The sequence below is a fragment of the Dryas octopetala genome, chromosome 4 (genome assembly GCF_963921425.1).
Source record: "Dryas octopetala chromosome 4, drDryOcto1.1, whole genome shotgun sequence".
Lineage (NCBI taxonomy): Eukaryota > Viridiplantae > Streptophyta > Magnoliopsida > Rosales > Rosaceae > Dryas > Dryas octopetala.
In genome coordinates this window covers 14,108,883-14,130,184 of record NC_141369.1, presented here as the reverse complement: position 1 = coordinate 14,130,184, position 21,302 = coordinate 14,108,883, and the positions used below count along the sequence as shown (strand labels likewise).

The following is a 21,302-nucleotide window of genomic DNA, read 5'->3' as shown; positions in this document are numbered from 1 at the left end:
GAGAGAAAGAGAGAGACAAGAAAAAAGGGGTTAGAGAGAGAAAAATTGAAATAGCAGCCGCAGCAAAGAAAAGAAAAAGAAAAAAAGATGGTCAAAATGAATACCTCGAAGACTTGTTATTCCATCATCAGCTTCAACTTGCTTTATTGAAACTCACCATTTTGCTTCTTTTTCTGTTTTTGGTTTTATCATTTTTCCCTTTTGGGTTTCTCTCTTCAAAATACTATTCCTTCAATATATAATCAAAGAGAAAACAATATATATTCCATTAGGCATTAACCCCGAGCATTTGATGCCAAAGAGAAACAAAACTTGTTACTTATAATTTGCTTTTAAGCTTGCGATCGATATGCACTATTCATATAGATTAATGATTGACAAAATATTTGCTTACACGTATGTAAGCAATTATTCTAGACATTTGCTATGAAGATATATATTAATTAATACGAGAACTTTTGAGACGGTAAAAATTACTATTAATTCAGTAATTAAATCTTTAGTTTAATATCACAAAGTATATATGGGTTCTTAATTGACCATTTTGGTTTCTCCAAAAAAATAAAAAATGACCATTTTGGAAGGTGGGTTTTTATTGGGTGTCAAGAAAAAAAATATTGTGTCACACTTTCTTTTTGCATACAATGTTATTAGGTAAACCCAAATATGTGTAATTATCCGCAATTGCAAACTACACATATCAATTAAAGTAAATTCAAGTATCATCCTTTTATCCTTGCCCCATGCAAGTTAAGTGGATATTCTTTTAACTCCACTACTTGACTTGTCTGTAATTATGAAACTAACTTAAAAGGAATAAAGGAATATTCAAATGTGTAAAGCAAGAGCAATTTTTTCAATAAATTGACTGTCAATCTCTGCTGATTCTCAAAGTAAAATTGAAAGAGACTAGACCCCTTGTGCCTTGGTGGATACAATTAAGATAGGAAGTGGCCCTGCATGCTAGCTAAAGAGCTTTATATATATATCTTGTTAATAATTGGAATATCTATTTCATGGAATGAGATACTGATTAGGATTCCACATTGTCCAATAGCATGCAGCCAGCTGTACCTGTTTCTAATTCTTTTGGGGGCTGTAACAAAACATATATCAGAGCTTGTGGGGACTTCAATTTGATATGCCAAATAAGTGAAGTACTAATGAGAGAGGGTCCCTATTAAATGCCACGGTCAAAGGGGCTTTCTAAGTTCATGGTTGCTTGATTGGTAGATTTGTTGTGGTAATAGGCTACAGAATCTGTATTTTCTTTTTGTGGGTCTTGAATTGTTGGGCTAGCGTGCTAGACCTCCAACCCTGAATCAAATTTGTCGCCTTTAGTCAACCTAATTACTTCAACATGTACAATATTATTCTTAAAGATGGTGGGCTACATATCATATTCATGGCTTGTGTGAAAACTTGGGACTTTTTGTTGCCTTATTTCAGGTTTCATTTTCATAATGGGGTGCTATTCTTTTCAATACAATTTTGATTAACCATGCGAGGCATCTCATTGCATATGTTGCATGCCTTATAATTTATTTGGGTTTAATTCACAATCAAATCCTAACCATCCAAGAGCATATTAATTGGTCATTACCTTGAATCCAATGAGAATTTTGTTGAGTCTGATTCCACATCTAGCCTAGTGTCTAGGAATTTTCTTCAGACTATTTTACTTATGGGGCAAACAAGATTTGAGTCATTATTATGTGTATGTTCCACCTGCTTAAATGATGATCATGCTTCAAACGTCTCAGTTGAATTGTCAACTTTAATACTATTTATTGGGGACTCATGTCTTCAATCCCACATATTGCACCGATCGATGCACGTTGTCCCTAAGTACTTAATTACCACCTTAGCTCGATTCAAGTGTCAGGTTTTATTTCAACATAACTCAGTGCAATTTAAAGAAATATCTCACTTCAATAAAGCTCTGCTTTCTTCTCAAAAAAATAAAAATAAAAAAGAGATATCTCACCTAAAATACTTAATGTTACACATCAATCACTTATATTCAATATGGGACAATATATATATATTATATTGATCCACACAATTGCTAACACCTTAATTAGTGAGTACTATACTACTATATAGATCGAGTTAATTACATTCATCATATGTACAGTAATTACATACCAATGTATCTTTAAGTTGTACATATGCTACTATGAGAATTATGGTATTGCTAATTAGGCGAGTAAGTACTTTATACCAATTACCAGTTTACCATAAAAGAAAAAAAGCGTTGTGAAGTGGGATACTAGCTTCATGAGCTAGTCCACTTGATGGTGTGTACATGCATGCATTAATTCTCACGTTAAAAAGCCCTAAAAGAACCCCGTGGTACTAGCCAAGTAGCTAGCCAAAGTATTCATTCAAAATTCAAAATATCCTGGCCTTCTTTGGAATCGTGGAATATCGAGTTTTCATTCTCTCATAGCTTTTTCTTGCTTTAGATTTCTCTGATTCCATTTATCAAGGTGGTGTTGCTAATTGAAGAATACGAAAAAGTAGTACACGGCCCTCCATTTATTCCCTTTTTCTGTGGCCTGAGTTTGTATATAAACCACTCCTTGCATGACTCATTACTTCACCAATATATTCCCTTCTTGTTCTCACACCATCCCAAATAGCTAGTCATCGATCAACAAGTCCCTTTACATTTTCTTAAGGTTGCTTCTCTAGCTAGCTAGTAGTTTTTCTCTTCTGTCATCTTCTTTATCTTTCACATTAATTACTATTTTTTTTTCTTTCGATCGTCCCCATTACTGGCCTTAGGCAGCTTCACCAAGGGAAATGCATGAAAGCCTGGGATATAAATCATATCCCACATGGCTTTTTGTCTATAATTTTGGAACTTATGATTCTTGTCTTTCCTTTTGACTCAATTTAATTTTATACTTTTGTTAATTAGGGGAAGTTTTATCATTGTTTTGGTGATTTTTATGATATTGTGCTTATATCCAAAATTGGGTGGTTTTAAGATAAGAGTTGTACATTGTTAAAGACCTTCGCGCCTACCACATGTAGAGTTTTACTGTAGTTCCCTATAAGAACATTAGAAAAATGTGACAATTAATTTTCAGAAACTTATTAATTATTGTAGCACTGAAATTAATATCCAACATTTTTATTAATGTTAATGCAGAGATCATCAAGATGAGCAGGCCAGGAGATTGGAACTGCAGGTCATGCCAGCACCTCAACTTCCAGAGGCGCGACTCGTGCCAACGCTGTGGAGACGCCAAGGCTGGAGACTTTGGGGGTTTTGGAGGAAGGGGAGGGTCTTCATTTGGGTTCACTGGCTCAGATGTTAGGCCAGGTGATTGGTACTGCACTGCTTCCAACTGTGGAGCTCACAATTTTGCCAGCCGCTCCAGCTGCTTCAAGTGTGGTGTTTTCAAGGATGATTCTGCAGCTGGGGGTGGCGGCGGCGGCTTTGACTCCGACATGCTGCGCTCGCGGGGTTTCGGGTTGGGAAGTGGCGGCGGCGTTGGCGGAGGTGGTGGTGGTCGACCTGGGTGGAAATCTGGAGATTGGATTTGTAACAGGTGATAAATTCAATAGTTTGGTACTTTAGTATATAATTAGTAACAACAATTGTTGCATGTTTCTTTTCTATGGCAAAATATTGGTGGGCTATGCTAGGTGCTCTCATTACTTACATATTGAATTCCCTACTTCTTTGACTGCTTTTTCAAGTTAGATATATATGTACTTAAGAATCTCTCTCTCTCTCTCTCTCTCTCTCTCTCTCTCTCTCTCTCTCACTCACTCACTTTCGGACAGGTTGGGGTGCAACGAGCACAACTTTGCTAGCAGAATGGAATGTTTTAGATGCAATGCCCCAAGAGACCCATACTAGAGACATCTTATCCAATTTTGGGTAGGTCTTACTCTATCAGTATGAGTGTGCATGGTTCCAAAATTAACTACAAAAATCTTTATGATCTTGCTCATTTACAAAGTTACAACTTTAATTAATTCATGATGTTATTTATTTTACTGCAGGCATTGCTGCTGATCGAGAAAGAGACAAGAGAGATGATATATATCATCCCCCCCTAGTTTTTATTTTCCTTCATTATTTTTCTTTGAGGTGCTAGGTAGCTCTAGGGTTTTTTCACGGTGAAACATGGCATAAGACTCATGTTCACATAATTAAGCTATATATATATATGCCTAGCATTTTGTTAGGTTTCTTCCCATAAGAATGAAATCAATGTAATTTTGGTACTGCTTTTAGTTTATCCATTTTGTCATTTGTGTTAACCTTTTTTTAAATTATTGTAATGTACCTGGTTTCTAAAATGGAGTTGATTCCTTCTCTTCTTTTTCATTACTAGAAACGATGTGCACAAACTTCATTAAGATGCTCTCTCTCTCTCTCTCTCTCTCTCTCTCTCTCTCTCTCTCTCTCTCTCTCTCTCTCTCTCTCTCTCTCTCTTAATACTTAAGGCTGCTTTGAAGTGGTCCAGAAATTCTGACAATAATGCTTTAAGAATTCTTGATAATCAAATTAGTGCTAAAATATATTACCCAAATTGAAAACTTTTAAAAGGGGCCACGCACCATTGGAGCTTTATCAAACATATGCAAGAGAATAATTTGGTCAGATATGAGTACTAGTTTCACTTTTAAGAGGAGCTTCATGCAATAGTGATGAATTCCACTAATGATCTCAAAAGAAAGTAATTAACCAATATAACTAGGCAGAATGGATTGCTTTGAAAGTACAAGGTGCAATATTCTCATGAAGTTTGGCATTAAACTAAGTAAATAAATATTTAATTTTGCTCTCTCACTCTCTCTTTTTGTTTTGTTTTTTTTTTTTTTCTGCTTATGCATGAATATCACATTGGATTCCTTCCATTGACCTCGTGTGTATCTTTTACATGTATGTATATTGTGGATTCAAAAGTGACTATACTGTACATTCATTTGTGTGATGTGTCTAGCTCTTAGCAACTATATTACCAATATTTCTTTAAACAGCAAGATTCTTGTCATCCTTTTAGTTAGGCTAGCTTTATGTTACTTCAAATTGTCTACTATGTTAGTCAAGTCTCATTCTAGCTAGTTATAACTTATAAGTTATAAGTCACTAGTTAAAGATCCTTTTAGTATATTATCTCTTGAAAAGCATAAGGTTAATTATCAATGTTTAGCTATTAGACAAACAGTGGACAAAAAGTTTAATTTAAAGAAGATATTCTTAAAAAACTTTCAATGCCATGTGGCGGTGGTTTTCCAAAACTCGAAAAATCTTGTATAAAACCATTGTATACCATATCTGTGATTTTACAATAAACCTCTAAAATATCTAATTTTGTAGAAGAATATTGTATATATACAATTAATGGTTGTATGCAAAAATTTCTTTCATAATTGTTTTTGGTTACCGGCCTTCTTGATGAGATCTCAACCTTAGGAATAATATTAATGGCGGAACAGGGAATATGCCTATCAATATGGTGGGCACTTAAAGTATTTTGAACTTTAAATGTGTTAACAATAATTAATATTAGGATTGTGGATTAAGTGTGACGGGTAAAGAGGTCCTGAATCCTGAGAAAGAGGTTTGCTTTATGGTGGATTGGTAATTCTAAGGTATTAACAACTGATGTTGATTGTTTACCAACATATATATTGAGATTTAAAAATATATATAAAAACAACGATAATAGTATCAACGATAAGAAACTCGTTAAAAATAGAAATATAAAAAATATTATAAGTAAGACATTAGAAAGAAAACAAATGCTCCTCAATCATTTATCATGGATATTTTGCGTCTCAACTGTTGCCTATCATGCTTCTTGTGTATCTTAATTGTTGTATTTTAGCTCCCTTCATAACTCAATCACATGGGTGGTCACGTTACATATATGGAAATGGAATCATGGAAGGGTTTGTGTACAATTCTACATATATAGGTGTGGGCTTCATGCAAGCCAGGCCCAAACATGGGGCTTTACAATTGAGTGGACTAGCTGAAAGTTGGAAAGCATTTAGGGGTCGACACTCAACATTGTTTTTATCACAAATGGTCCCTTGCGTATTTTTACTCAATGTGATCTTTCATTTTTATTACTACACATTAATATTATCTTTTTGTTGTATTTTGTTTGAATTTTCATAAAAAATTGTCATGTGCAGTGCATGTGACCTTTTCATAAGGCCAAAATGGTCTTCACAGTCCTATAACAATCCAAAAAAACCCTACAAATTCTTTAATTTCAAATTTACCTTTAAAAAAAATTAAAAATAAAATAATTATAAAAAAACAAAATAAAAAAAATGATCCTCAACCCAAGTCTTAACACACCCTCTCTAGGTGTGTTAAGATATTATTATCCCTAAAAAAAGGTTTCATGTAGTGTACGGGACCATTTTTACTGCACGAAACCTTTTTTTACGGCAATTCAAATGGAATTGAAGGAAATGGCAACATTGATGTGCAATGTTAAATATGGAGGACTACATTGAGTAAAAATACATTTTAAGGACCAAATTGATATTTTGGTCAAAATTGAAGGACCATTTGATAAAAAGCCTTTTTGGTTTTGTGTCAAAAACCTGCTTTTATACATACTAGCAAATAAGAAATTATATGCATACTAAGCCTGCAAGATTATTATTATTATTTTTTTTTGGGATAGGGTGATTCGAGTTTAAGGCCTCTCTAATATTGTGTATGGAAATACCGGTAAACCAATAGTTAGTTGATGCTGTAAGATTATTTTTAAACACCGTGTGAAAATGTGGAGTGTTGTTCCAACATTGAAAAAGTATAAACTTGCATTGTGGATTATTAGAGCATCACCAACAGATGGGGCAAATAAGAATGGCAAAATTGTACTTTACTAACCTATGTGGCAATTTGACATACCATTTTGGTACTTCAAAAATTTGTCACTCCAATAGATGAGGCAAATGATGTGAACTAAATATTATTTTATTGTTTATCTTTATTTTGTTACTTTTAAAAATTAAAAAATACAATAAACTTTTGAAATTACAAATAATGACTTTAAATCTTGGGGATTCATGTTGAAGTCCATTAAAAAAGAATGAGAAGATGAAGATGTGAAATTAGAACTTTAAAAATGGAGACAATAAAGATGAAGATGAAGATATAAAAAAAAAATGAAGATGAATATATGAAATTTAGAACTTAAAAAATGGAGAAGAGGAAGCTACGTACAAAAATGGAGGTGCAATACTGGTATATATAGGAAACTTGGAGGTATACGTTGTATCTGTTGTAGTTTAAAGGCTATATTATTTTCAATAGAAAATTAGGATTAAATACCAAATATCAATAGTTTTTTAATAAAACAGCAAGACACTAATTTTTTTTAGTTTAGGTACTAACCTAGAGTAAAACATTTTGGATTAGGTCACAAATTAGTTTGTTATACAGTTGTGACTGTCGAACAGTTACAGTTGTAATTGTCGAACAGTCACAGTTGAGACTATTTAAAATTTATAAAAAATCAAAATTTTTAAGGGTTGCATACTTTTGATTTAGGTTTGGGGGATGAAGTCCTATAACCCAAGACTAAATATTAAAGTTTAAGCCTTGCAAATATTGAAAAAACAATAAATCAATAAAAAAGTTATGACTGTTAGACAGTCATAGTTCGATATAACCATGTTTTTTAAAGTTGGTACCTAAACTGAAATTTAGTACTTAAAGTGAAATGACATAAATGTTTTAGTAGTTGAAATGAAAAAATATTATAATTTGGTACCTAAAGTCAATGGACCTTATTTTCAATTGCAACGGTCCTTGCAATCAAGTGGGGTCAGATGGCAGCTCTTTCTTTTAAAAAAGTAGGTGAAATATTATTAAAAAATATGTGGGGCCCAATTTGATGTGTCTTAACATTGGGTCAAATTTGCCTTGTTTTTCTCTTGGGTCAAATTTGACATTTGGTTAGCTTCATCCATTGGAGCTCCAAAATCTGACATGACACTACAAATAAACTTTGCCCTATATGTTGGTGATGCTTTAAGGGTCTTGAGTTACTCCTCCTATTGCCAATTGGTTTTGAGATGGATACATAGATTTTTTTATGGTATCAGATCAGGTTCATCCATGTGTGACTTATGTTAAGTCGAGTGGCCACACGTGCTCTATGTCACCCAAAATAAGATAACCAAATTTGGAAGACTTTTTGGAATAAACAAAAATTAGATAAATCAATTTTGGCATAATTTGAAGAGCCCAATAAAGGTTTAACTTTAAAATTGTTTTGTGTTCATTAAATGTTTGAACCTTAAATCTTCCATTCCCTCGTCTCCTCCTTCAAAACATCCATCAAAATGAAAAGAAGCACTGAAGTAGAGTCCAATGTAAACTAAATCACAGACACCAAATATGTCTCTTATATTTTTTTTTTTTTTGGAGAATAGATCTCTATACATTTAAATACAACATATATAATTTTCATCTTCCATAAACTATTTTATAGTTCTACATATAATAATAAAGAAAAAGGCATAGATTATTTATGGGGAAAAACAATGTTTGGGCTTGGGCCGGTTGGCCCAGCTACTTATGAAATTCCACAGCTGTATCCTTGGTAGTGTGGTTAACCGGTTTGCATATTCAATTGTCATTTCTTGGGACTTAACGGCCGTGTGTCTCGCTCTACTCTCAACTCTCTCTGCCTTCTTCTGCCTTTTTCTGCTGAGTTTGCACTGACACTTCAAATTGGGTTCCTGTGAATCCCTGAAAGCTTTCAACCACTTTCTTCATCCACTGGTCTCCATAAGGCTCAAGCATCTCAATGGCTTCCAGTGAGTCTCTCTCTATTTCTCTTTTTCACACTCACAAACACTTGGAATCTGATTTCACTTGGTGTTGTAAATTATATGTTTTTAATCATTGTTTTTGTTTTTGGGGATGTGGGTATTTGATGAATTGATTTATGGTTATAGTTAGAGATTGGATGCTGGGATTACAGGGTTTTTTTTGCCTATATTATCTGCAGTTTTTGGCACAACTCAAAAAAAGGTTAACCATTTTAATGCAGTAGTATTAGTGCATGTTTGATACATTGCACTCACTTTCCCTTTGAATCTAAATTATCGAATTCAATTGTTTTTTTTCCCCTCCCCCTCCTTTTTTTTTGGTTACTGGTTAATGATATAATTGAAGATAAAGAAGGAGGGGAACTACTTGTCAGAGTCATCTATGTTTCTGTATTTGTAATTTATTTGAGGGTTCTTATTGTGTGCTTCAGTTGTAGGTAGGATTTAGCATTTCTTATATCGACCTTTGTCTGTTCCCTCCCTGTGTGGTTTTTACTTTATTCATAGTGCAGAAGCATGGATAAATAATTAAATACCAAATGAAAATGAGATAAAAGTAAAGGAATTTCTTCATATGTTATATAAATTAGTTTTTTGTGATATGATTTGCGTGGCAGGTAGCCTAGGGACGTCATATACTAAAATTACAAACTTGAACTTCGGTAGAACAAGAGTTGGGATTTTACAATCATATGGCCGAAGAACTTGGACAGGGCAAAGACCACCACTTTTCTCAGGTTTGTCAATATCAAGACAGTCAGAGAAAGTATTACTTGTACGTAGTGGTCCATCCTTAGAAACGCTGTGTAAGTTCTTTTTTCCCCTCAGTAAATCATCAAATTTGGAATTTGGTTATGAGTACTCAAAACATCAAGTTTGTTGGATTGTTATGTAATCTCAAATGAGTTTTCACCAATGCATGTGTATACATATCTATCCGTGTAACTAATTTCATATCCCCATGCTTTTGTGGATGATGTAATAGCTGCTACAAGTTTAGAAAATGATTCTGAAGAGAGTAGAGATTCTGGTTCAGCAAGCCCGCCCATTCCAAATTTTAACGAGGTAAGTTTTCTGTTGATTTGTGACTTGTCCGTGTTAGTAAATCAGGGCTCCACTTTTTATGTCTTTTTTCTGCAATTAGTGGCGGTCTGAATGTAGGTATGGTTGTTTCTTGTAGTTGTTGGGTATGGTTGTTTCTTGTAGTTTTTACTTTTAGTTGAATTTTGCATGGTTATTCTTTCCATGTCTCAAACGGTAAAACAAAGATAGAAGCCTAAATGTAAATTTCTTCCTTTTCATCATCATGTCAATTCTAAATTTGAACTTATTGATACACCTTGTAGACATCTGCGTTCTATATTTCTAATTTGTTAAATATCAAGGGGATCAATCATATTGGGTGATGTGGAGCAATTTTATCCATGTTTGTTGTAAAGTGCCCCCACAAGATTTTCCTTTATTAAAATTTACTTCCATTCACATCATCATGCAATTCCCTAATCATAAATTTAAGATTATTATGCCAACAAGCTTTTCATCTTCTAATTCATGCAAGAATTGTGCCCGGCTTTCATTTACAATGTAATGAATTAACATAATTTTCTCTTTAACATTTTATTCACGAACGCATGCAAAATTGTTCTTGTGAGCTCAAACTTGTATTTTGGTTCAATCTTGTTTGCAGGTAGAATCTTTGCTCACAACAATATGTGATACAACTTCAGTTGCAGAGTTTGAATTAAAAGTAAGCAGGACTGTTTTCTTTTTCGGGTGCATATATTAGGAATTGTAAATTTTTTTACAACTTAAGAATAAATATTTCATTCCTGGCCCTCTCCTTTCCTTTATATTTCCTGTTAGAATGGGATGCTGTTGTTTTATTTACACATTTCCCCCTATAATTAGCTCGGTGGATTTCGGTTACATGTGGTGAGGGAATTGACTGAAAAAGTTAGCACTCCACCTCCACCTCCCCCAAGTCCTGCTCCTGTCAATGCAAATACAACTGCTGAAGCACTTAATTCAAATGGGTCAGTTCCTACACAATCTTTAGCTATCACAAGATCAGAACCTTCAAGAAATATCCAGACATTGTTAGATAAAGCTGCAGATGAAGGCTTGGTGTTAATTCAGTCTCCACGAGTAAGAACCCAAATCAAATTTATCTGTTATTTTATAAAATCTGGGTACTAAAACAATCAATGGTGCAGGTGGGGTTATTTAGGAGATCTCGAACAATAAAGGGAAAGCGTGCTCCTCCATCATGTAAAGAGGTACATCTTTATTTAAAGAATTTTATAATTTTTAAGGTAAAACATTTTGTAGACTTTCCAACTTGGTTTAAAGGCAATACTGGCACTACTTGGCTGGCACCCAGTGAGGAAGTAGGGATGTTGGGCTTTGAGACTCATTTGCTGTTCGGGGCCAAAAAATTAAGCTTATGGAATCATATTGGTTTTCTTGTGCTTTGTTTTGACTTTCTGTCTCCTTGTACTCTTGTTTTATGTTTCATTTTTCTGGTAAGTTCTGATCTTCATAATTCTTAATCTTTGTTAGTAAAAGACCGGAAAAATGAAAATTTGTTTCTGCTAAATGAAAGTTAATCCACATACCCGACCAGTTTAAAAGAGATAACAATATTCCACTGGCATAATTTCATGGTTTAGAGATTATTTACTGTGTTATTGGAGGGTTTGAAATTCTTGCCCTATTTTTTTTTTTCTGTGCTTGGTATAGGATCCGTTATGCGGTTAGCTATTAATTATCTACATGACCTTATTGATGTAGAACATGGAAAGAACAGATGGGGAGAAAATTAAAACAAAAATTTATGATTCAATTTAATCATGTTAGGACAAGTGAATATTAAAAATAATAAAAAGCCACAAGGACAACTCCTAGTTCTGGAATGAAAGAGAGGGGCCAATGCTGACAGTCACACATAGGGGGTGTCGTATCAGGCACTGTTTAGCTAGTTATCTTCCACAAATGACAAATATATGCATTGGCTTTGCCAGACTCTGTTGGTACCTTTTCCAAAAACTCAATTTGTTTTGATGGTGGAGTGTGTACAGTAAAGGTTGTTGGATAGCAAGTGTTGGGTTTCTATAGAGGTTGATGACAAAGTTGCGGTTGGATTCTAGCTAGTTGGATGCAACTGAAATGGTTGCAGCGGCAGCAAATTGAAGTATAGGCCTGATACCAATTGATATGGGACACTTAAAGTAAATATATATATATATATATATATATAACTCAATTTCTAAACTTTGCCAATATTAAATTTAATTTCTCTTCTTGCCTCCGCTTAGAAGTTAGAACCTCCCTTTCAGTTCTTTCCTCTAGTACCCTTATACGCTTACTTCATTATATCATTGACTCAGTGCAGTAGATTTTTTCTGGTCTTTCAACTGATTCTTCTAAGTTTTGAATTGTTACACAACAGAAGCAAACAGTGAAGGAGGGCCAAGTGATTTGCTACATAGAACAGCTTGGGGGAGAGCTCCCAATCGAGGTATGTGTCTGATGAAAGAGGCAGGGTGTTTGATTTTCTCATCCCTTCCCATCTATTGTCCTTCAAACTTCTTTTTTTCATTTTTTTTTCTTATAACATAGTTTTGATTCATTATCTGTTTCTTTTGAAGTCTGATGTATCTGGGGAGGTCATCAGGATACTAAGAGAAGATGGTGGTAAGTTTGGCCATGTTACAATCCTTTTTCTGCAGGGATTTTGTTGATATCACTGGTTGTAAGTTCTCATGTGATCTGTTTTTCTTAACAGATCCCGTTGGATATGGTGATGCTCTCATTGCAGTTCTCCCCTCATTTCCCGGGATCAAGAAGCTTCAATAGATGATTTTACTTGTTGCATAGTGAAAAATAAAGAAGATTTGTTCTATTTGATTTTTATTATTTTAATTTTTCCCTTGTACTCTTTGACAAGTAATATTCTAGAATCTATTTCTTACATGCCTAGTGTATTGTATGTGTTTGTACACTGGATGTTACAGAGTGAGCCTTGCACAACTTTATATACATGAAACTGCATTTATTTGCCCACGTTTTGTAAGATTTTTTTTTTTCTCAAGTACTTAAATACTTAAATCTGTGTACGAATTCCAAATCGTCTCTTGATTCCACTTTACTTCCCTGTAGCTCTGTTTGTTCTTGACATTGAGCAACCTTTACTTATGTTTCTTGTCTGCCTTCCTCAACGGTCAACTGTCGCAGTTAGCTTCCCTGCCTTATTTGGACTAATGAGCTGAGCTTCCTTTACAGCCTACTAAAGAAAGATGAGATTAGATCTGAATGGGGAGGTTGAGTGTGGTTTTGATGTCAAGGTCAGATTATCGTCTGTGGGTATGTTATGAATATCTATGTGTTTCTGTAGGTCTTTATGCATTGAACTATTGAAGTGTAATTTATAACTGCCTTGTCTGTCTTTATGCACGCCTATGTCTATTGAAGCCTAGTTAGAATTCTTCCCATTACTTTAGAGCCTTCGGTGAAATTCCAAAAAGAAAAAAGTGGTCAATTTCTATCTTAATTGAAAAAACAAAAACAAAAATAGTGAGAGCATCTTATAAAAGAAATAATGGTTTGACTTCTTACATGTAAATTATGTAATAAGAGATTCATTCATTACAATATATAATCACCGTTGAATTAAATTTATATATGATAAAATTAATAACTTATTGACTCATTATTTTAAATCTAATTGTTGAATGTAATAAATATTCACTGTGCTCAAAATTTATCCATTAAGTAAACATGACTCATTTATACAATGAGCCTGTATTGATATATGTCTTCCGTCTTTATTCTCACTCACATTTGAACTCACACACCTACAATCTCAAAAACACTATTAGGAATTCACTGCTAGTTTACTCACATACTTCATATATTTTTTTGTGAACATACACTTGTTTACATGCTTGGTCTTTATATTTGAGAATCAATCTTGTCTTCGTGGTTAATTAAATTAGTTTTACCATAAAAGTGAAAAAGAATTAGAATAGTGAATCTCATCGTGAGCTATCAAACTATGAGAGACCAAACATTGCTTATATAAATATAAAACTTGTACATCAGAACCACCCGAGTTAAAAAAAAATAATAATAATAATAATAATAATAATAAATGAGGTTCTTCTAGTGCTCACCCACAGTTGTGCGTGCTGTAGAAGAAACAAGCACTCACCTGTGCCAAAGGGTTTAGGGTTTTTCATTTTCACAAACACTTTGGGGATTTGCACATAGCTCAGACTCGTAATGCTTTTTCATTTCAAATTCTTCATTTGGGATTTTGCTTAAAAATTTCATTTGGGATTTTTTCATTTCACTACATTCTGGTATTTTCGGCTCAAATTACATCTGGGTTTTCTTGATATCTCAATTTGGTCCATTCCCAACTCAGAATGTTTATCTGGATTGTGATACATTGCGAATGTGCAAACCTTCAAACAGAATGGGTCTCATTTCCTGATTGATACTTACTGATTTCTTCTAATATAGCATCTGGGTTTTCTTGATTTTCAGCTCCAACCATTTCCCGAGCATAATTTTCTTCTGGGTTGTTTGATAATTCAGCAAAAATCCTGAACTCGTTCCAAGATCTAAACTGTACCAAAATGAGCAATCCTCGACCTACCTGCCATTTTTTTGCCCCATATCTTGAATCCAGTGGCAACGACAAAGCATTCGAAGCTCTATCTGACATTGAATCCCAATCTTACAAGAAACCGAGAGTTTCCAAAGCTGTATCGAACTCGAGGATGCCTGTGGGGCATAGTGAATTGATGCCCTGTAATTTCAAGACCCGACTCTGCAGGAAATACAAAATGGGTATTTGGCCTTATGGGGGGAGATGCTTCTTTGCTCATGGTATCAAAGATATCCGCAACACTTGCCATGGTGAGAAGGAGCTGTTGGGTAGGGCTTGGAATGGTGATCATAGAACTTCTAATGAATTGAAACTATGCAGATTGTTCTGGAATGGGAAGAAATGCATATATGGAGACCAATGCCGCTATCTTCATGAAAACATCAGAGAGAAGACAGTGAGAAGCATTTCAAGGAGAGGGCTGCTGACTACAAACATGGCAAGTGGTCGCTTTGCTCGTGGACATACTGGTAATAGAACAATACTCTTAATTTTATTCAATACTTTATTCTTTTGCTATAAACATTTTGGATTAATTACAATAAAGACAGTCCATTAAGTATTCACGTCTGGCCCATAAGACCTCTTGATTCCTTTCACTTGGTTTCATTATCAATAGATACAACCAATTAGAGCTTTACTTATAAAAATAAGATTCTGAACCACAGCCATAGGTTGGACTGCTGACAGGACTTGAATTTTAGAAGAGGCACCCTGGATCTTGGTTTACATGAACTATCTATTTGGACTGCATTACTGGTGATGATTGGTTGATAACATTTTGATAAAGCTGATTGCAATTTTCTCAATTGTTATTTAGAAGGTGGCAAGGCTTCTCCAAGCAAGCAAGAAAGAAAGAACAGACCCAGACTTTTTTCCAAATTTATTAATTTGAGATTGTATATGTATGCTTTCAAATTGACATTAACAATATTTTGCTTTTGCTGCAAGCTGGTTTATATGTTGTAGAGTGAGACTTTTTACTTGTCATGGCTGGATGCATAGGCTTGTGGCCAAAGTGGGTCCATAGAAGATCGGTTAAATGTTCAACATGGACTTGTTTACTTCATCTTTAAGATTTTTCCAAGTAAAAGATACATTTGTTGTGCATTAGTTGCTCATGGAATTTGACTGGCATCTTTTCCTCTTTTTGTTTTACCTGGAATTTCAAAGTACATAACCTTCATTTTGTATTAGCCATCAGAAAAGTGGCATCCATTATTGTTTGCCATCTCTAATGATGAATTGGAGTCAGTCCATGATATCTAGAACCTATCTGCATTCAGAATTGCTGATTCTTCCCATTCATCAATGTCCCTTTTCTCAACTATAGAGACACTCAATATTTGAGATTTGCAATAATTCTCAGAGAACTAAAATTTTCAGCTACATCATCGTTTTACAGAACTACAAAAGCTTCGTGGCTATACTGCAGTAGAATCTGGAACCGTGCGGACTAACAATTCAAAGACTTCAAATGGTAGGATTGGGAATGCGAGCATTCATAAACAACAAGTGCAGGGTACAAAGTGCAACTTCATGTGGAATGAACTTTTGAGAAGATGAGTCGCATCTATGCTGATTGGATTGAAGATGTGCCCCTTGTACATGGCTCATCAAGCAAAGTGGAGGCCTGCAGTTTAGTTTGATATGTGTCAAGGAAAAGATTAGTACTGTATCCTTGTACAGATAAGACGTTTGTTTTGTTTTCCTTCAGCACCTTAGTTTTGTTGAGTAGGTATGGGAATTGACTTTGATCTCCATACATAGCTTAGTAATCAAGAGAGGCATCATATGAATCCAACTCTGCTGAATCAGGAGATACATGACTTAGGTAATCAGGAGAAGACCAGGGCTGTTAATCATTACTTTGAATATCTTGATTCTCCCTATCTCTGTTGTCCAGGGCTGTTAATCATTACTTTTCTTACTTTTCTTACTTTTGTCCTCATTGCCATGGTAAAGACAAGTTTTCTTCTTACCAGATGTGGTGTGACACATGAACGTAAATAACTCTCAAAAATCTTATTTGCTATAACCTTTGAGAATGCTCTTTAGTATAAATGTGTCTCTGTGTGTGCGCGTGCCCGCATGTGTGCATGTATTGGTATATGTGGCTGCTCAAAATCCACCTTACGACCTTGCCGTTGTGTCAGAATGTCAAGTTTTAAGTCTACTAAAATTGATTCAGTAAAATACAGAGTTCCTTTAAGATATAGGCCAGCAGACATGCTATTGGTAACACTTGTAAGAAGCTGTGGCAATGAGGGCAATGAGTCGCATCTATGCTGAATTGCTGATTGGATTGACGATGTGCCTCTTGTACATGGCTCATCAAGCAAAGTGGAGACCTCAAGTTTAGTTTGATATCCCTGTACAGATAAGAAGTTGTTGTTAGTCGTTACTAGCTTTTTCTTACATATGTCCTCATAATATGATATAGACATATATGTTCTCAGTTTACAAGAGGTTCGTGTGACACATGAATATAACTAACAAAAAACTGATTTGAGTAGCGTGAATTATCTCAAAAATCTTATTTGCTATAACCTCTGAGAATGCCCATCTCTATAAGTATTCTCATACATGTTGTCCACTGACACATTTATTATTTATGTACCTACCAAATTAAATGTATGTATTATTGTTGTTTAGACCTTAGACCCATATTTAAGCTAAATTACACTTTTGGGATTTGAGCCAATATATTTCCACTTTCCCCTATTGTTCAAAAAGTTTCAACCAAGTCAACATTCGAAGTTTGTACTCCAATTCATAATTACAGATTAGTTTTGTATCCCTGTAAATTAAATTTATTAAGTTTACTATTTTGTTTTGCCCTAACACCTCACTAATTAGTTTTGTTTAATGGATGTGAGATTGATTTTGATCTCAATACATGACCTAGTAATCAGGTGATGCTTTTGTCGCTTCATCCTAGTGCCCTCTATTTTTGTCCTGTGTTTCATTTTTTTTTTTGGTTTACTTTTATATCATTTGGCAATTGATCAATGGGTGTGATTTGGATGGGAAAATTCGAATCCGACCGATTGCAATCCGAAAATAACCAATTTTGGAACGTCCGAATCAAATCCAAAATCCGAATATGCCGAATTCCGGAAATTCTGAAAAAAATTGGATTGGAATTGGAATGTATTTGTAAATTCCGATCCAATCCGAATTTCCATCTGAAATTTTTCAAAGGCATTTCGATTCGATATTTTCGAAATTATGCCAATTTATTCCATATTTGTATTAATATTATATCATTTATTTAGTTTTTTACTATATATTTTATTAATTTATTATTTGTTTCAAACATACACATACATATATATTAAAAAAAAAAAACTAATACTATTAATATAAACATATGTATATTTAAATATATGTGTATCATAATAACATAAATGCTAACAAAAACACCCACATTTTTTGTACATGTAATTACTAATGTTTTTAGTTTGTTTTTACTAATAAAAAAAAGTAACGTGAAGATTCCGATCTTTTATCTGAAAATTTCAAATTTTTATCCGAACGTTCCGAAAATGTGATATTCCGAAAAAATCTGAAAATTCCGAATTGAAATGAGATGTTGAAATTCCAATTTTTTTGAATAAAAATTAGAATAGAAATTTCATTCCGAAATTTTTTAGATTGGAATTAAAATACTATATTTTCGATCCGATCCGTTCGAAACACACCCTTAATCATAACAATATAATACTGTAATATGAAAATTTGAAATATGATAATATATCAAAAAAATCACAAAAAGAAAAAATTAGTATGAGTATGTGAAAAAAATGGCTCTATTTTAAATTTTGACATATGGCACCTTAAATCTGTACTGGCTGTGGGGCTCATGAGTCATGGATGAATCTCATAAGCTTAGAGTAGTACTGGCAGCAGTGGTTAGAACTCAGAAGAAGTAACTTAATTGAAACATTTTGAAAAATAATAATTATTGATTGAAGCAAAGTAAAAACAAAATTCTTAATTAAAAATAAGAATAGCGTTATAATTTTTTTGCTAAAATTTTTCTATAAATTAATTAGGTCTAAATAAGAACACCTATTTATTTTATTGGTGGCGTTATATATACCGTGAGAAATTTATGTGCTGTGGAACACTGGAACCAAAGTTGCACAATAATTTTCCCATTCCAGCTTGTAAAGTCTTCCGGTTGGCCCCACTTCCCAGTACACCAACCGACAAACATTCCCAAATTTTCTCTTAAATAAAGTAACAAATTCACTAAAGCAATAAACAATTATAGAATTAATTTGAGTAAACTGAAGGATTTGTGATGGCCGATCATTTTGGCTCCAAATTTCATCAATTTAACTGTAATTGGATGTTTGGAAATGGAAGAAACAATGAATTTGGAAAGATTGCGTGGAGTGGCCAATCTGGTAATTAAATGAATTGAACCCATTTGCAAAACTTAAACGGTTGAGTTTTGGGGTTCTATATCTGAAGGAAGTCTGTATATGGAGATGTCCAGTACTGAAGAAGCTGGCACCAAATTAAATTTATCACTATTATTGTTGTGCACCTCTTCATCTATTTTTTTAATGGAAAAACGTTAATGTTATAGAACTTAACTCTTGGGTAGATGGTCCGCATCAAAATTCGTTAACAATATATGTGGCCCACATTGCTAAGTGCTAACCCAATTTACAGGACAGGACCTCTACGTGTAAATGAACAATACATCTAGAGGCTTAGTAAAGGATTTGTTATCATCTTCGAACCAGTCCCTGGCAACTTAAATAATTGGGAAGGTGGTAGATCTGTCATTAATTTGTTAGGTAAATTTTAACCACCATCACAACATTAATAATCATGCAGTTAGCAAGCTGTGCATGGTTGTCATGAAAGCTCACGAAATTTATTATACTGGCAGTGATGGGATTGGTAGGAGAAAAGTCATATAAGGAGGCGATGGTACTGTATTACTATATATATACACTTATACAGTACTGTAGAATAGAAGAAAGATTTTTAATCTTTCATTTAACTTTTCTTTTCTGTACCAGAAAAAAACTTTTTCTTTTCAATATGAATAAGGATAAATTTTCACATAATTGGACAAAAACTCAAATACAATTGTTGATTTTGAATTAGGGCCAATTTGGTATTGCTGTGAGAAAAAATAGATGTGAAGTAAAGTCAACTATAAAGTAGTAAAGTAATTGAGTATTTGGTAAACTATGTTTTCAAAGTGCTGTGAGTGCAAAAAATAATATCAAAGTGTTTGGTAAATGTTAATGTAAAAGTGTTGTGACTGTTTATAATTACTAAAATGAACATGATGCTGAAAGTGTCTTTCACTTATTTGTTTGGTAAAACTAAAATGTTTTTTTTACTTATTTTTTAAATTTGTGGCTACAAATTTTTATTAGCATTAATTTTTTTAAGAACAACATTATTAAATAAGTATTTCTATTATTTTTTTAAGTATATTATAATTTTAATCGTACAAATAAAATATCTTAATTAATTATCACAATATAAAATAAAATTAACAATAGACATATTTTTTAATTTAAAATAAACAAATAAAAATTATAGAAATCAATAAAGGTAGTATGGGTAAAATATAATATTCATTGTTGTTGTGATTCACTGTAGTTTTCAAAAGCACCTAGAAACTTGCTTTCTGTTTTTGTTGTGGGGAGTTGAGCATTGTGGGGGAAAGCAGTTTTTTATTTTTTTACCAAACACCAAAACTGCTGTAGGTGATTGAGAATTGTCTTCCACAACAACTTTTGGGTCCTCCACTACAATCCCAAACGGGGCCTTAAACCCATCATTTTTTAGTTATCAAATTTGGCCTTTTTTTTTTATATTTTATATTTTGACATGTTGAATTTCTATTTTTGTTATATTTTATTTATTTATTTTGAATGCTTATTTTGCTCTTTAGTTGATAAATGACTAATTTTAATACTATGTCAATTAATTTCTTATATTAAATAATATTTAATTATAATTTTTCTAATAATTACATTCTATTTTAAGTTAATTTTGTATATTATGTAATTGATAATTAATTTATTATTACAAATATTGATTAACTAGTCTTTATCCTTAATAGATGAAAGGGATTAGTAATAGCTACTCTACAACTCTGTATTCATGTCATCAAACTTTTGGAAATAAAAACATTGAAATTCAAAATTATGAGTAATAAATGTCTAAAATTAGGGATTTTTAATTTATTTCCATAATTATATCAAGGGGCTAAATGGACATCCAAAAATAAAAAATGGGTTAAAATTCAAAGATAAAAATATATCCATGGGTTATTGCCCAAATTGGCTTTATCTAAAAACCTCATAAATTTTTACAAATTTGGATTTTTTGTTTTTTGTTTTGTTTTAATTAATATCATATAAATTTTAAGATTTATGTAATCTAAATACATAAAAAAAACAAACTACTAACAAATTTATTTCATTTTGCAAACTGACTGAATTACAGCCTCAAATTTTAATAATATATATTATATATTATTTTAAGCATATTATTTTAATCAATTGTGAACCAATTGAGAGAGAAGTCATATTTTAAGCATATTTTAAGCATATATTATTGGGTCTTTAAATTAAATTGGGTTGGGTGAGCCATGATCCCCACCACCCACTAACTCTTGGCTTTTACATCAATCAAAGCCTTGGGTTTGTTCTTTTAGACCAAAAAATAAAAATCAATCAAAGCCGGGACAAGTCTTCGGGTGAGCCCCACCACCCACCAGCTCCTCACTCCACAGTGCACCAAGGAGAATCCA

General features: G+C 33.2%; 2 protein-coding genes and 1 pseudogene across 4 annotated transcripts; all 3 read left to right on the top strand.

Moving 5' to 3' along the window:
* The first annotated feature begins 2,612 nt into the window (after positions 1-2,612).
* Positions 2,613-4,274, top strand: LOC147287105 (Ran BP2/NZF zinc finger-like superfamily protein). The gene is made up of 4 exons (XM_086241978.1): positions 2,613-2,684; positions 3,161-3,563; positions 3,802-3,898; positions 4,024-4,274. Exons 2-3 carry the CDS (start codon positions 3,172-3,174, stop codon positions 3,875-3,877), a joined length of 468 nt encoding a protein of 155 aa, XP_086098104.1. The 5' UTR covers positions 2,613-2,684; positions 3,161-3,171; the 3' UTR covers positions 3,878-3,898; positions 4,024-4,274.
* Positions 4,275-8,638: 4,364 nt separating this feature from the next.
* LOC147287104 (Single hybrid motif superfamily protein) lies at positions 8,639-12,897 on the top strand. 2 transcript variants are annotated; one of them, XM_086240644.1, is made up of 9 exons: positions 8,639-8,820; positions 9,426-9,641; positions 9,821-9,900; positions 10,523-10,582; positions 10,744-10,980; positions 11,049-11,111; positions 12,284-12,352; positions 12,483-12,528; positions 12,620-12,897. In XM_086240644.1, exons 1-9 carry the CDS (start codon positions 8,811-8,813, stop codon positions 12,688-12,690), a joined length of 852 nt encoding a protein of 283 aa, XP_086096770.1. In that variant the 5' UTR covers positions 8,639-8,810; the 3' UTR covers positions 12,691-12,897. The 2 variants fall into 2 exon arrangements, with proteins under 2 accessions (XP_086096770.1, XP_086096772.1); XM_086240646.1 differs by having other exon boundaries at positions 8,640-8,820; positions 9,453-9,641.
* A 1,137-nt stretch (positions 12,898-14,034) lies between these two features.
* LOC147287103 (zinc finger CCCH domain-containing protein 39-like) lies at positions 14,035-16,370 on the top strand (annotated as a pseudogene). The gene is made up of 2 exons (XR_015121607.1): positions 14,035-14,976; positions 15,912-16,370. The product of XR_015121607.1 is annotated as a zinc finger CCCH domain-containing protein 39-like (transcript).
* Positions 16,371-21,302: the final 4,932 nt, after the last annotated feature.

Bases quoted from the DNA above. Each gene is read 5' to 3' on its own strand.
- LOC147287105 (XM_086241978.1), top strand. From the start codon at position 3,172: ATGAGCAGGCCAGGAGATTGGAACTGCAGGTCATGCCAGCACCTCAAC. The intron at 3,564-3,801 runs GTGATAAATTCA...ACTTTCGGACAG, and splicing joins GGAGATTGGATTTGTAACAG to GTTGGGGTGCAACGAGCACA.
- LOC147287104 (XM_086240644.1), top strand. The intron at 10,583-10,743 runs GTAAGCAGGACT...CCCTATAATTAG, and splicing joins TTGCAGAGTTTGAATTAAAA to CTCGGTGGATTTCGGTTACA. The intron at 12,529-12,619 runs GTAAGTTTGGCC...TTTTCTTAACAG, and splicing joins GATACTAAGAGAAGATGGTG to ATCCCGTTGGATATGGTGAT.